Below are 16,043 nucleotides of genomic sequence, written 5' to 3' on the forward strand. Positions count from 1 at the left end.
AGCCCCCCAGCCGCCTAGGGCCGCCCAAGGCTCAGGTAACCAGGGCCGGCCGAGGCTTGTGCTGCCAGCAGTGGCAGCAGGAGAGGTGTGATGGGGCATCGCCTTCCCCTGACCACCGGGTTGCCTCCCACCCCTGAGGGCTCCCAGACTGTGAGAGGGGTCAGACCGGGCTGAGGGACCCCCCCTCCAGTGGATGAATTTTCATGCACCGGGCCTCTAGTATAAGTATAAGAAAATACAATATCTGTAGATATAAAGTAATATAAATGTAATATATAGTCATGTGTTGCTTAACAACAGGGTTGTATTCTAAGAAATGTGTCATTAGGCAATTTCATCCTTGTGCGAACATCATAGAGTGCACTTGCACAAGCCTAGATGGTCCAGCCTACTCCACACCGAGGCTATAGCCTATGGCTCCTGGGCTACAAACCGGGACAGCATGTTACTATACTGAATTCCATAGGCAACTGTAACACAGCAGTAAATGCTTGTGTATCTGAACATGGGGAAGGCACAGTAGAATATGGTATACAAGATAAAGTGGAACACCTGTGTAGGGCACTCACCATAAACGGAGCTGGCAGGCCTGGGGGCTGCTCTGCGTGAGTCAGCGAGTGAGGGTGAGTGTCAAGGCCAGGTCATGACCGCCCACTGCTGGAGCCTGCACAAGCCCTGTGGCCTTAGGCTACACTGCATTTATACAGCACCACAAGCACGAGAGACAATGATGCGATCAGAAGCTGCGTTAAACATGAGATGGACGAGCTGCTGCCCGCGTGACACCACACTGTTTCATAGCAGCCTTGGTAAGCAGGCATGCACTCTAAAGTAATGGTGGTAGGTGGAGTACAGTGAATGTGTAAACCACTAGCACAGTCACGTACTTCATTATCAAGTGTATGTACTGCATATGTGCTGTGCTTCCCCACGACTGGAGCACAGTGGGTTTGTTACGCCAGCATCACCACAGACACGGGGGTAAAGTGTTGCACTACAACATCACAACAGTTATGATGTCACTAGGTGAAAAGAATTTTTCCCATTATAATCTCACTAGTGACCTGGTGCACAAAATACGTGCACATTAAAAGGGGATTAATTAGAGGAAATGATTTAATATTGCTATTTGCCCTTTCTCTATAATAGAAGTGTCAGAGATGAAATAAAATTAGTAAAATGTATATGAAAACCTTCCTTCTGTCAGAGTCTGGGGCTCACCACGGGACCCAGAGTCAAGTCCTCGCCCACCCACATGCACCTCAAAATCACATGAGACCCAGACCCGGCCACCTCCTCTGCATTGGGCTAGATCCAGACCCAGCCAGTCGCACCCTTGTCAAGCCCCGTGGGCAGGGGTTGTAACCTCAGGTTCCCTAGCCCGGCGCCAGGGTTGGGGGCATGGCCTGAGATCCCCCAGCCCAGACCGGAGCAGGAGGCATGCCTTGAGGTCCTCCATCAAGCCCCGCCAGGTGGGGGACATGGCCTGAGATCCCCTGTCAAGCCCCGCTGGGTGGGGGGCATGGCCTGAGGTCCCCTGTCAAGCACCGCTGGGTGGGGGGCATGGCCTGAGGTCCCCTGTCAAGCCCCGCTGGGTGGGGGGCATGGCCTGAGGTCCCCTGTCAAGCACCGCTGGGTGGGGGGCATGGCCTGAGGTCCCCTGTCAAGCCCCATTGGGTGGGGGGCATGGCCTGAGGTCCCCTGTCAAGCCCCATTGGGTGGGGGGCATGGCCTGAGGTCCCCTGTCAAGCCCAGCCAGGCAGGGGGGCGCAGCCTCAGGTCCCCTGGCCCAGTGCTTGGGTGGGGGGCATGGCCTGAGGTCCCCTGTCAAGCCCCACCTGGTGGGGGGCGCAGCCTGAGTCCCCTGGCCTGGCGCTGGGGCGGGGGGAGCAGCCTGAGGTCCCCTAGCCCAGCACCAGCATGGGAAGCACACCTTGGGGTCCCCTGTCAAGCCCCACCTGGTGGGAGGCGCGGCCTGAGGTCCCCTGTCAAGCCCCATGGGGGTGGGGGAGGGCGTAGCCTCAGGTCCTTGCTGATTGCTCGTTAAGGCTCCTTATGGGAACTTGGCCTCAGCTGTGGGTGCAGCCATCTTTGTGATGGAGTGATGGTCAATTAGCGTATTCCCTCTTTATTAGATAGGATGGGAGCATCATCATATATGTGGTCTGTCATTGACCAAAACATCATGATGCAGCACATGACTGTATAGACACTCAACATATTTCAAGTATGTATATACTACATGTAAACATAATATATGTAAATATGTATATGTAAAATGATTTCATAAAGAAATATTGCCTTCTCTAAAATTCAAACATTCAAAGGAAGAGGTGCAATACTAAAGTCTGTTTTATTGTGCTATAAATTACGTTCCATTTATTTCTCCTTTATATGATATTAGAGCATCAAATTGATTTTTGTGGCTACAGGTAGCATATTTTGTCTATGAATTTCACTTCAAAACAGTAATGGGATTATCTCAATACATTGCTGCAAAGGGGAGCTAGGCGGCGAAGAGGTGAGAAGAGCTGACTCTGAGTTCTTGCTGCTGCAAGTGGCCTCCTGCCAGCAGCGGTGGTGCCACCTGGGACTCGTTAGAAATGCAGACTCTCGGGCCTGCCCAGAGGCTCTGAGTTGGGACCTGCATTTGAGCAGGTGCCCCGGCGGACAGCCTGCTCCTGAGGGCTGGGGCCATGCTGCTCTGAGGGGCCTGGGCGGGGCTCACAGGGTCCCGGACAAGGTCCTGTCTATGATCCCACCATGTGACTGGGACCTAGGGCCTGGGTGGGGACTCACAGGGGCCCAAGCACAGTCCCATCTATGATCCCACCATGTGGCTGGGACCTAGGGCCTGGCTCCTAATGCAAGTCTGGGCGACAGGATGCCAGCCTGGGTGACAGGACGCCAGCCTGGGTGACAGGATGCCAGCCTGGGTGACAGGACGCCAGCCTGCTGGCAGCAGTGGCACCAAACCAAAGCAGAGCCCCGAGGAGCTGCAGGAGCTGTGAAGTGCTATTTGGGAAGGACCTCAGCGCCAGCCGCCATGGAGGCTGAAGGAAAACACCTGGGCGGGTGAGCCCAGATGGCTGAGGCATTTTTGATAGAAATACGGGAGGCTGGGAAGCAGGCGGGGCTGAGGCTTGGGCACTCCCTATTCCAAGACTTGACCAAACTCCTAGGCTGTCTGTCCAATGGGAGCGATCGGGCACGGACTGGTGGTGAGGATTACCTGGGAATTGGGAGGAGCGGCGGGGTCTGGCCCCAGATGCCCAGGCAAAGCTCTCCACAGCTCAGTAGGCTTTTGGACACTGGGCCCAGCCAACGCTCTCGTACCCTGAGCACAGGTGGAGGTGTCCTAGAGCAGAGCAGACTTGGGGCTGCCTCTGTGGCTTCCAAACTCACGCAGCCGGGAGCCCAGCAGCTGGACAACAGGCCCACTTGTCCTGCATTTGCTGAGCAGCTGCCACGAGCCAAGTGCCAGGAGAGCAAAGGAGATGCACGGCCCTGCCTCGCACACTGTGCTCCCCAAGAGCAGGGAGTACTCCCGAAGGGCAGGCAGCGCTCCCGAAGGGCAGGCCGTGCTCCCGAAGGGCAGGCAGCGCTCCCGAAGGGCAGGCCGTGCTCCCGAAGGGCAGGCAGCGCTCCCGAAGGGCAGGCAGTGCTCCCCAAGGGCAGGCAGCGCTCCCGAAGGGCAGGCAGTGCTCCACAGGCCACGAGCTCCCAGGAGGGCCCAGGGTTAGAGCGGGTGGGAGCTCGGGACCTGCGGATGAGGTGGGCAGATGCCATGAGGAAAGTTCTCGGAGCCAGTGCAGGCACACTGTGCCTGGGGAAGGGCTCCAGCTGGGAGGAGGCTCTGGCTCCAGCCGTCACTCCCCCTGCAGGTGCTCGGTGTGTTGGGAGTGTCAGCACTCTGACGGGGACCCTGTCTCCCTCCTCCAACCTGCCCAGCCCCAGGATGCCTGCCAGGCACTGCCCTGTGAATTCGGGTTAGCGGGACCAGGGCATCTGCAGGAGCGGAACAGGGAGGGCAGGCAGAGGAGGGGTGCTCCTGGCCCCACCCCGTTGCCTCCAGGTCCCACGTGGCCCAAGTCCCTCTTCTAAGGCTCCTGCTGATGACCCTTCTCCCACAGCCGCAGTTACTACAAGTTCCAGGAACCTCTCCTCCCTTGGCCCCTAAGGTCTGGGGTGGAAACGGGTTCCCACAGGCGCTGGTCGGTGCCTGCCTCCCTCCGGGACCCCTCAGCCCTGCTTGCACCTCTCAGGAGAGTCCCTCGGGAAACGCTGCTCAGTCTCCCTCTTAGAGTGCACCCTTCAGCCATGATCTCCAAATCTAACACCTCTCATCTTCATGACCTGGACAACCAGTAATCTATAATAATAAAAGCCTAAGTGACCATTGCAACCGAACGAACGACCCAACAGGCTGCATGGGGCGACTAGACTGGCACAGGGGTTAGTGAGGGGCAACCAAACAACTGAGCAGCAGGCTGTGTGGGGTGACCAGGCCTGTAGGGGGGTTAGTGAGGGGCGACCAAACAACTGAGCAGCAGGCTGTGTGGGGTGACCAGGCCTGCAGGGGGGTTAGTGAGGGGCGACCAAACAACTGAGCAGCAGGCTGCGTGGGGGGGGGGCAGTTGGGGGTGACCAGGCCGGCGGGGGGGGCAGTGAGGGGTGACCAGGCTGGCGGGGGGGCAGTAAGGGGTGACCAGGCCGGCAGGGGGGCAGTTAGGGGCAACCAGGCTGGCGGGGGGGGGGGGCGCAGCTGGGGGCAACCAGGCCGGCAGTGGGGGGCAGTAAGGGGTGACCAGGCCAGTGGGGGCGGCAGTTAGGAGCAACCAGGCCGGCAGGGGGGTAGTTGGGGGCTACCAGGCCATCAGAGGGGGCAGTTGGGGATGACCAGGCCAGCAGGGGGTAAGTTAGGGGCGATCAGGCAGGCAGGCAGGTGAGCAGTTAGGAGCCAGTGGTCCCAGATTGTGAGAGGGATGTCTGATTGCTGGTTTGGTTCAAACGGCAATTCTTCACTTACCAGCTGATGACTCACGCACCGTACCTCACCTCCCCATCTAAGTAATGAACAACCAGTAGCATACCAGTCTCCTAGGGATCGGGCCTAAACTGGCAGTTGGACATCCCCCAAGGGGGATGTTGGAGAGGGTGAAGGCTGGGCTGAGGGAACACCCCCCCCCCAATGCATGAATTTCATGCACTGGGCCTCTAGTTAAGTATAACTACAGCTATGGGCCATCACAAACACAGGATGCTTACAAGGAGCTGGGGTGCTAAGGGCTTTAGTTTGTTTTTAACTGAATGCGGAAGCCATCCTGAGACTGGTATGCTACTAGTTGTTCATTACTTAGATGGGGAGGTGAGGCACGGCAGGTGAGTCATCAACTGGTAAGTGAAGAATTGCCATTTGAACCAAAGCGGTCTAATGTGCGAGCCCAGCCCTTACCCGGCTCATCCCTGAGCTCAGCGTCCCCATCTGTTTCAGAAATTCTTCAGGGGCTGCAGGAGGGTCAGAGGAGACTACAGGAGCTGCTGGAAATGTGACATCGGCTCAGGGAGGGGCTGCAGGCAGAGAGCAGGCAGCACCCAGAGGGAGATGGAGTCACCAAGAAGACGGCCAAGTGGGAGGAGGCTGAGGACAGCCCAGGGGAACAGGGGCACCAACAAGGGGAGGGAACACGCAGGCTGGGTGGGGGGAGGCGGAGGGTCTTCCTCATCCCGCCTGCCAGCCCAGCACCGGGCACTGAGCTTAAATTATGAACCTACAACACCCAGGCTAAGGAAGGTGGTGCCGACCCCATTTCACTGCAGGATGAGGACGCTGAAGTTCAGATGGTTAAGGAGTTTCTGAAACTCAGCCTAAAGCAGCAGAGCCCAAATCAAACCCAGGCTCACCTGATGCGCAGCCCCTTCTGGGAGAGCGACGGAGGTAAGGGCCTTGCCCAGGACGGAGGGGATCTGAGGGAAAGGAGGGCGTAGAGGATGTCCCCCTGGTCACAGCTGGTTTCAGCAGAGCGCAAGGGGGGCACGGCGCACTCGCCTGGCTGTCCGGGCCCAGGGAAGTAATTCCTGCCTCACGGCGCCTTTTTCAGCCCAGGTGGCTCAGCCCCGCGCCCTCCCGCGCCTGCTGGGCTTGTGCTCCCGTTCCAGTCAGGACGGCCCTCTTACCTCTGGGTTTCCTCTTGCTGAGCACAGACTGCCAGGCGATGGCGAGGGTGAAGAGCAGCACGCTGAGGATGCCCACGCAGCACAGGAGCACGGCGCACACGTAGAGGTCTGCGAGGAAGCACAGCGTTACCGAGGGGACGTGAGGCAGGGGGGACGCACCCAGCAAACAGGCCTCAGGCACTCGACACAAATCAAGTCAAAATGAACCACAAACCCAAACGTAAAACAGAAACTAGAAAACGTTTAGAAAAAAGGCAGGAGAAAAATCGTTGGGATCTAGGAGTAAGCAAAGGATTTTTAGGCTTGACACCAAAAGGGCCATCCACAGAAGGAAAAGTCAATACATCTGATGTAAGCAAGTTAACATGTTTTGCTCTGTAAACACCCACATGAATAGGATGAAAAGACGAGCCACAGACTGGGAGAAACTGCTTGCAAACCACAAACTGAGCAAAGGACTAACTAGTATCTAGAATATAAAGAACTCTCAAAACTCAACAGTAAAAAATAAACAACCCTATTCGAAAATGGGCAGAAATGTACAGAGACAGTTAACCAAAAAGAATGTACAGGCGGCAAATAAGCATGTAAAAATAAAATAGCACACAGCAGATGTTCACCTTCACAGCCATTGGGAAGAGGCGCAGGCACAGCACGGTGAGCCACCCCACACCCAGCACCACCGCTACAACACAGGCAGCGGCAACACCCAACGCGGCAAGGACAGAGCCGGGCCGGTCAGACACCGCTGGTGAGGATGGGACGTGGTACGGCGCAGTCTCTTACAAGGCACAGCTAGCTCCCGCCTGCATCACCGAGAAATGGAGACCGCAGTTCACCCAGAAACCTGCACGTCTGTCCACAGCAGCTCTGCAGACCACAGCCAAGCTGAGGACAGTGCAGATGCGCTGCGGGGCACGGGGGCAGCTGAGCTCCCGGGTGTGGGCACGCCTGGCAGCAAGAGGAGCAGACTACTGAGCACACTAACGGGGAGGAGCCTCCAGCGTTCTGCACTGCGTAAATATACCCCAAAAGGTTACGGACGTGAGATTTTATTTTGCATGAAGTTTACTTTGCATACCATTCTTGAAATGACAGCTCTCTAGAAATAGAGAACAGGGTTGCCAGAGGTACGGAGGGAGTCAAGAAAACGGGCTTGGCTATAAGGGACCCTGGTAGTGACGGAATGTTCGCCTCTTGGCGGCATCCGTGTCAGCATCTTGGCTGCGATCCTGTACTAGAGTTTTTCAAATGTCACCATGGGGAGAAATTAGGCAAAGAGTACAAACCAATACAAAGAATCTATCTCTGTATTATTTCTTAGAAATACAGGCTAATCTACAATTTTCTCAAAAATAAAGGTTAAGTTTAAATAGTTAAACCATGTTCATACATTTCTCAGCCAGTTTGGGCTACTATAACAAGATATACTGAGTGGGCTAAACAACAAACATTTATTTCTAGAAGATCAAGGTGCTGGCGGCTCTGGTGTCTGGGGAGAGCCCTCCTCCTGGTGAGAAGCATCCTCTCTTGTCCTCGCACGGGGGATCGAGCAGCAGGCAGGCTCTCAGGGTCCGCCTCTTACAAGGTGCCTAATGCACTCCATTCCCACGGCCTCATCTCCACAAGGTTCCACCTCCTAACACCATCCCATTAGGGGGTGGGACTTCCACATGAAAATGCGTCCATTTCTTAAAGTCCAATGACCAACGTTAGCACCAGTCTGACGGACAAAATGCTCAGAAAGGGAAAAGGAAGCCAAAAGCTTTATTGTAATCTTCTCTGCAGCAAAATGCTGCAGATGGCTGGACTTGGGAAACGTTTAAACTTAGCAGCAATGTTTCTCGGCTGACTTAAATTTCTCTAGTGACAGACGGACACCATGGGCCAAGCTCAGCACACTCCTGAGCACGCGGACTACGACAAGGAGCATGCAGACGCTCTCCTCGAGCGCACAGGCTGCGTGGCACCCGCCACGAGAGGGCTGTGTGCCCCGGACAAGGCCAGGCGGAGGAGCGCGGGCCCAGCGGGGGGAGAGCAGCTTCCCAGGGGACTGGAGCTCGGCTCTGAGTCATCTTTGACAAAACACAGAAAATGCAAAAATGTGCAGAGGAAATAAACATATAGAGAGAGAGGAAAACAGAGAGAGAAAGCACTCAGTCTCCCTCGCCTGAGAGGAGCACTGCTAACATGCGGACCCTTCATGAGGCACATGTGCACACGTGCGAGTTAAGACCGCGTCGCTTCATACCTTGCTTTTTGTTTACTCTCATTTCCTCATTAAGCTCTCTTCAAAAAAACGATTCTGGCCTAGCCAGAGTGGCTCAGTTGGTTGAGCATCATCCCATACACGGAAAGGTCACCGGTTTGATTCCAGGTTGGGGCACATGCCTGGGCTCCATCCCCAGTTGGGAGGCATGCAGGAGGCAACTAATTGATGTTTCTCTCTCACATCCATGTTTCTCTCTCTCTCTCCCTCCCCCCTCCCTTCTCTCTAAAATCAATAAAAACATATTTTTAAAAAAATAATTCTAAACTTTTAAAAATGTGATAAAAGTTTCTCATACGTGACTTGATACCTTATTATTGGCTACTAAAAGTGTTTCTGACAGTTCTTTAAAGTAAACGATTCTATGATGGACATTTATAAGCTTAAATGGTAATACATCTCTCTCTTACGTTATGTTCTTCAGATTAAGTTCATGGAAGAAAAATGGCTTAGTTGACAGAAGTTCGCCTTGGAAAGCCCTTCGGACCAGGAGTAGTCAGGTAAGGCCTTCCTGCTGGGGTGGCCTGGGGGGCAGGTGAGGCTCATGGTCAATGCCACAGACGGCGGGAGAACGGGTTGGACTCGGACTCCCGGCTTCCTCTCGGCTCTGCCTGGCAGCTGGCCCCAGGGAAGCCCAGTGCCAGTCGGCCAGGAGCCGGGAGCGCCCGCAGGAGCAGGCTCAGTGGCTTTTCTAGGGTGAGTGGGGCCTGCTCCCGGGAGCTAGAGCCTGGGCACCACCATGGAGACGCAGCAGCAAGGTGGCAGGTGAAGGGAGCGCAGCGGACACCTCAGGAAGCAGGGGCAGCCGGCACAGGCAGCGTCTCCCAGGGGGAGCGGGGTGGGCGGGGGGGCCCACAGGGCAGAGGGCTGGTGAGAGCTCCAGAGGCCACGGACTCCTGCAGAGCACCAGGTGCGCAGGAAAACGCCCGCTGGTTTCCGCACAGGAAGCCACTCGGGCCGTCCAGTCCCGGGTCCCGGGGACGCTATGCAGGGGATGGGGGCGCAGAGCAGGTTACCGGGGTCAGAAGTTCAGGGGTATGTGAGGAGTTTGAGACAGAACAGAGAAAACTCCCTCCTATGACCAAAATTAAAGCAGCTTCCCATAGCCAGGCCTGTGTCTCCGATGGGTGGCTCTGTGGTTAATACGGCAGAGCACCGGGAGCGGCCAGTGAGGAGGGAGGCGTGGCCTCCATTTAAAATGATGAGGCCCAGAGGGACAGAGCAGAGGCCCCGGGCAGGAAGCTGGACAGGATGCAGCGGGCCAGAGTGCGCGGTCATGTCACAGTCCTGGCTGGTTCTTGGTTGTTAATCCTCACTCGGGGTTTTAGAGAAGGAAGAAGGGAGGGAGAGAGAGAAAGGAAGAAAGAGAGAGAGAGAGAGAGAGAGAGAGAGAGAGAGAGAGAGAGAGAATGGGAGAGGAAGGAAGGAAGGAAGGAAGGGAGGGAGGGAGGGAGGGAGGGAGGGAAGGAGGGAGGGAGGGAGGGAGGGAGGGAATGGGGAGGGAGAAAGACATTGATGTGAGAGAGAAACATTGATCGGTTGCCTCTAGTATGCCCAACTGAGCCACACTGGCCAGGGCACAGTCCTGGATTCTGTGCCATGGAGCAGACTCGCCGGGACAGGCTGCAGAGCCGAGCCTGGGACAAAGGGATGGGGAACAGTGTGGGCCCAGTGCCAGGCAGACAGATGTGGGCCAGGTGGACACATCGGCCTCATAGGGATTCTGGAGAGGTGGTCCCTGGACCAACAGGCAAGGAAAATGTGGCCTCAGTGTCATTCTTGGTGGGGAGAAGCTGTCCTACTGTGTGCCGCTGGAGCAGGCACAATGATGCACAGCCCACCTCTGCATCTGAACTCTGCCCTTGGTTCTGGGACTGCAGAAACCACACAAGGACAAGGCCACGGTGAGACACTACCACAGTGTCCCCAGAGCGTGCTGTAGACATCTGTGGCCACTCGGCCATGGCAGGAGGCGAGGGGCTCCAAGAGGCCCATGTTAGGGTTTCAGATAACGGCCTCCTCAACATGGCGCAACGGGGGCTCTCACAGGCAGCCGCGGACTCAGATCATAAAACATCTGGCCAGCCTGGAAGGCTCCGCTACCCGCCAAGCACACAGGCCCTCCGGCCAGCAGGCACCAGCGTGACCGCCTGCGCTCCGGTGTGCCCTTGAAGCTGTGTGCTCCTTAAAACGTGTGGCCTCGCAGGAGGAGAGAAGCCAAAACACTGAGCTTCCCCAGGTTGGGCAGCAACCATCACCCCAAGGTTCTCATGTTTTCCTCTGTTCCACGCTTCCCTCTTGCTGCATAAAGACTATGTGAACCAAGGTCCAGCCCTGGGTCCCTGGGTCCCTGGAGGAAAGCTGTGGCCCGGGCAGGCAGGCCGCTCGGTCCCAGGCAGCGCGCTCAGGCTGGCCTGCCGGCCCCACATCAGGTGTTAACCCTGATGCAAACACCTCCCTGGTTACGGGTGCCGCTCCGAGGTTTTAGAGCAGGCCAGGCCAAACAGTGCTGGTCCAGACTGAACCCCAGCCTTCAGCTCCACACTGAACAAAACGTCTGTGGCTTCACTAAACCTGGGACTTGCTTTCAAGATACCCCATTTACCTGCACATTCAGATAATTCCAGAAACCATGTCACATCCCAAGTTCATCTTCACTATTGTCTTCTGCCCTTGCACTTCCAAAGGCACCCATGCTATTTTTAGGCTCAACTGCCAGGCACCTCTCAGACACGGCCCCGGCCAGGCCTCCCTGAAACAGATGGCGGGCGAGCAGCCGGGGAGACGATCGCCCCGTAGGGAGGCTGAAATGGTGCACAGGGTTGCATGTCCGCTCCCGCCCTCCCAGAAAGCCAGGCCACGCAGGCCTGCAGAGTGGCCCCCAGAATGGCAGACAGCACCTGTTGCTGGGCAGCCCCAAGGCTACCTGGGTATGCAGAGCTGCTTTGAAACCTGGTGAGCCCAGCACCCCTCAGCTCAGTCAAGGAACCCAACTCTCCCGAACTACTGAATCTGGAAATTTGATGCCAGTCCTCTCCACTTCCAGAGCCAACGCCAAGGCCTGGGAGGCGGCAGCTCTGTGGAGGAAGCGGTGCACTCTGCCATTGTTTACCCAGCCTGTGAAATCTGAGCAACAGCATCTCCTGCGAGGCCTGACAATGCCTTTCTGTGCTGCGGGCGCACAGCCGGGCCCCGCCGAGCCCGGGAGGATGGATGACCGCCGGCAGGCCCCACTGTCGCTCTCCCATCCGGGGACAGAAGGGCAAAGGCCTGGGATCCAGCGCCAGGGAACCGCAACTGTACCCCTGACCTCGCCAACGCCGCGCCGGGGTTAGAAAAGCAGAGCCCAGAGGAACGGATGCCGAAATCCCGGGGAAAGGGTGCCATGGAAACAGCCGCCTGCGGCATTCCTCGGGTGGGAAGGCCACGGCTGCTTTTCCAGCCGCGAAGAGAGGGCACGCTGGGCTACCTGCACTGCGTAGAGCTAAGCGGAGAGTGCCCTGACGCTCTGTAGCCACACACGAACTGCCAAGTGTTATTACCCACAGAGTGTTTTAGAGATGCTGATGGAGCTGTGGGGACTAAAGGCTACAATCCCCCCAAGCTCATCGTCTCCGTCCTGGACACATGGGGAGCCCTGATTCACTCACATTCTTTGATCCTTCCTAAATGTAATCATCAGAGTTTCAGGGGGGAGCGTGGAGTCTGTGTTACTACTCCCAGACCCCCGGGGATTGTCACTTGGTGGTAGAGAGGGCTCCCTCTGTGTCCGCGGCCAGGGACCTGCCTTGGGGCCTCCCAGTCCTCCCCCCATCCCAGTCCTGGCCATAGAAGCATGGGCGAAAGTCGACCGCTTTTCCTGCTGCTAGGAGTCAAGTCACTTTCATGTTTGCTAATGAACAGACACTCACTGAAGGAAAGGCCAAGGGAGGAAATTGGAGATTATTTGGCTAGAGGTCATAAATAAAGACAAAGGCCGCTACAAAACATGCAGAAGCAAAGCAGGGGAAACAAAGAGCCACTGTTGGAGCGAAGTGCGGCCAGAGAAACAGTGTCTGTGACTTCGAAAGGCAACAACAAACCCTAATGGCCTACCTGAGTGACACCTATGGTTGGCAAACAAGGTTCATAATTATGGTTGCATTTTCCCAAAAGGAAAAATGCTTTTGGAAAAAAGTCTTTATCGACTTGAGAGGGAGAGGGAGAGGAAGAGGGAGAGGGAGAGGGAGAGGGAGAGGGAGAGGGAGAGGGAGAGGGAGAGGGAGAGGGAGAGGGAGAGGGAGAGGGAGAGGGAGAGGGAGAGGGAGAGGGAGAGGGAGAGGGAGAGGGAGAGGGAGAAACACCGGCCTGACCCACTGCTTTTATCTAGCTCCCACTGCTGTCCCCTGGGGCAAGCTCTGCTCCTATCACACCTGAGGAGGGACCTGAAGGGGATGGTGAGGCCCCAAGGCACAATCTCCCGGGATCCTTGTGACAAGGTCACTCTCACCCCCCCACGCCCTGCCCACACTGGAGGTGACCCCTCACAACGTCCCCATCACCTCTTAGCGGTACTCGGTTTAGCGCTGACCAGAGCCCTGCCTGGGAGCTGACAGGTACATTCCCTCATCGTTTACGGTCCAAGTCCTCACTCTGTGACCATCTCTGAGGCCCTCCTTCCTACGAGGCCCGGTTCCTCGGCCTTGGCAGGAGCGGCATTAGGGGCCGGACAATCTTCGCTGCGGGAAGCCGGCCTGTGCATTGTAGGCTGTTTGGCAGCATCCTTGGCCTCTACCCAAGAGATGCCAGTAACACCAAAATGCTAGCTGTGGCAACCAAAACTACACCCACCTGTTGGCCAACGTCCCTGGGAGGCCAAGCTGCCTCCTGCTGAGGTCCTGCTCCCAGGCTCCAGGGGGAGCTGCCTCAGAACCACCGAGTTTCTGGTCCTGAGAGCGAGCGCAGTGCCCACCAAAGTGGACCCGTCAGGGCTCCCCGGAGCCGCTGGTCTGTATGCTGCGAGGGTGAGGCCAGCCTGGGAGCCACTGCTCGAAGGCCTGGCTGTGCGGGAAGCATCTGGGCTCTCCAGCCCTTGCCACGCGTCAGAACCTCTGCCAATGGGCGCAGGCACCAGTGCTTCTAACGGCCCCTGCCATTCAAATGGGTTGAAAACCACTTGCTTAAGATGTCAGCTGTTTCCGGAACCCCGGACTCCCTGTGAATCTGAGGAAGAACCAGTCACAGTGGATGCATTGGCCATTTTTGTGTTACTCGAAGATAATATCACATGAGAGTAGGAATTCTGGAGCCAAACAAAGCCCCAAATTATGCAGACTGGAGCGTTCACCTCTACATTTTCTAAACCCTTGGGCACCACCAGAAATTCCCCTCCACCCTTGAGTAAGTTTAGGGCAAGAAAACAACTTGATATTGTGGCAAATCTCAGACGTTAGGGTCCTTTCTTCCTAGTCTACTCCTTTCCTAGCACCTCAAGGTGAGGTAGATCGTATAATAAAACAGCACGCAAGCTTTACCTGCAAAAAATGCCCACATCCCCGTCTTCTCAAAGGATGCGTCTTCAGCAGCTTTGAGGGGAATCACTGCAAGACAAAAGGACACAGCACAGCGTGAGTGGAGCAGCTACGGGCCCAGCCCGCCCCGAACCCCGAAACCAGGCCGGACGGCCCCCTGCACCTTCGCCTGTGCAGACCACGGTGACCTGCCACGACGCACGGGCCACAGAGAGGTGCCAGGACGCACGCGTAACCACTGAGTGATGCTGTCTGTTTAAAAGCCAACAAACGGCAAAGCTGGGACGCACTTCAGTGGAAGCCTCACTGCCCCGTATTCTCGAAAATAGATTCCCCAATGGGGATTCCGAGAACCAGCACAGCACTGACTTCACCATTTGGCATCTCAAGACAGAGAAGCCCGAGGTCACGCAGTGACTGGGGTCCGTGCTCTGAGCCCCGTCTTCTGTGCAGGACGCCCGCGCTCGGAGCAGTAGGACCTAGGGTTGGGTTGAGTCGCCCTGTCTGCTTTCAGCCGCTGACTTCGCTGGGCCTGCTCTGGACAGGCATGGAACGGAGCTGAGTTACACTATTAAATCTGAACATCGGACTAAATTACAGAGTCTGAACCACAGAAAGTCCCATGCACACGGGTAATACTATCTATAATAATAAAAACGTAATATGCTAATTAGACCAGACATCCTTCCGGGCGTCCTTCCTGATGACCTTCCAGACGAAGCCCGGGCTGTGAGGGAAGCCCAGGTCCCGGGTGCCTGCCAGCAGCCAGAGGGAAGCCCGGGTCCCGGGTGCCAGAGGGAAGCCGGTGCCGGCAGCTGGGGGAAGGAAGGCCTACTCTTGCACGAATTTCATGCATTGGGCCTCTAGTCATAAATAAAAATCTAAAAACTAACCCAACCAAAAACGCAAGGTGCCAGGGAACTAAAATATTGTCCAGTAGAATTTTCGGAGGTGGTGGACATGCTCTCCGTGCTGCACGCACAGTCCACCGGGCAGAGAAGCGGAATTTGTGACTGTATTTCCTTTCCATCAACTTAACTTTAACAGCATTGTGGTCCATGGCCACCACACTGAAGAGCTCTGGAGAAGAGGTCTAGGACCTGAATAAAAAGAATCTATCTATCACCTATCACCTATCAATCACCTATCTATCACCTATCTAACATCTATCATCTATCTATGTTGTCTTTCAGAGAACAAGTAGGATAGCTGAAATGTGCAGAGATAATGTGTAATTATGTAATACAAATGTATTTATGGAATAAACATGTCATTAGCAAAGCTAAAATGCAGCTTTTGCCAGCTTTTCTAATTGTTCTCAGAGGAGGGCCAGGTGGGCTGTAAGTTAGCCTATTGTTCTGGAGAAGAACTCCTCTCCCATCAGCACCTGCATCCCCTGACACCAGAGCCGTATCTCCCACCTGCATGTCCCCATCCCTGGGCACACGCCTGGCAGCTGGCAGGGGCCGAGTAAATAAACTATCTTTCCTTCTAACGGCCCCACCAAGCCCAGGTGTGGACTCAGGCGGTACTTGGTCCTGCACTCTATTAGATACGTCAGACCATTTGTCTACCATCCTTCTTGCCTCGTTTGCTCCACCCACAGCCTCTGCACTCGCTGACTGTGAGAGCAAACAATCAGCCACCCCCTTCAAGAATTGACACTAAGAAAGCGTACATGTGGCTGCTGTGGACCCTAAGGCTGGAAGAAACCGTGGACTTTGGGCAGGCAGCTGTGTGTGGAAAATGGGCAAGCAGAACAGAACAGAAGACAGACCCTGCCCAGGAAAGGAGGGAGTGAGAGGACCTACGGGGCTGAGAGACTTGATCTTGACGGCACCCTGCATCCCCAGAGGGCTGATGTGTTGTCTTTGCTATCCTTGCATCTCAGGAGCTCCGTGCCCTTACTCTCTCCTGAATTAGCGTGCATGGGTTTTCACAGCTTCACGCCCGCTGCAGGCGGCTCCAGGACCAGCGGTGGGTGCCATGCGGGCTGGTCAGGAGTGCAGGACCACTTGGTGCCAGCCCAGGTCTGCTGGACAGCATCTGCTCTCAACCCAGAGTCCCTGGTGAATCGCACACATTTA

General features: G+C 56.0%; 1 protein-coding gene across 3 annotated transcripts in view; it reads right to left on the minus strand.

Annotated features, from left to right (window-relative positions):
* The window catches only part of VSTM4 (V-set and transmembrane domain containing 4), a 95,028-nt gene that overhangs the window by 54,715 nt on the left and 24,270 nt on the right, over positions 1-16,043 (minus strand). For all 3 annotated transcript variants that reach the window (XM_079793517.1, XM_079793518.1, XM_079793516.1), the window contains exons 3-4: positions 13,960-14,025; positions 6,178-6,285 (exon numbers count right to left, since the gene is read on the minus strand). In XM_079793517.1, the coding sequence (XP_079649643.1) occupies positions 6,178-6,285; positions 13,960-14,025 (174 nt within the window). The remainder of the gene's footprint in view (positions 1-6,177; positions 6,286-13,959; positions 14,026-16,043) is intronic.

Source organism: Cnephaeus nilssonii, assembly GCF_951640355.1.
Source record: "Cnephaeus nilssonii genome assembly, chromosome: 16".
Taxonomy (NCBI): Eukaryota; Metazoa; Chordata; class Mammalia; order Chiroptera; family Vespertilionidae; genus Cnephaeus; species Cnephaeus nilssonii.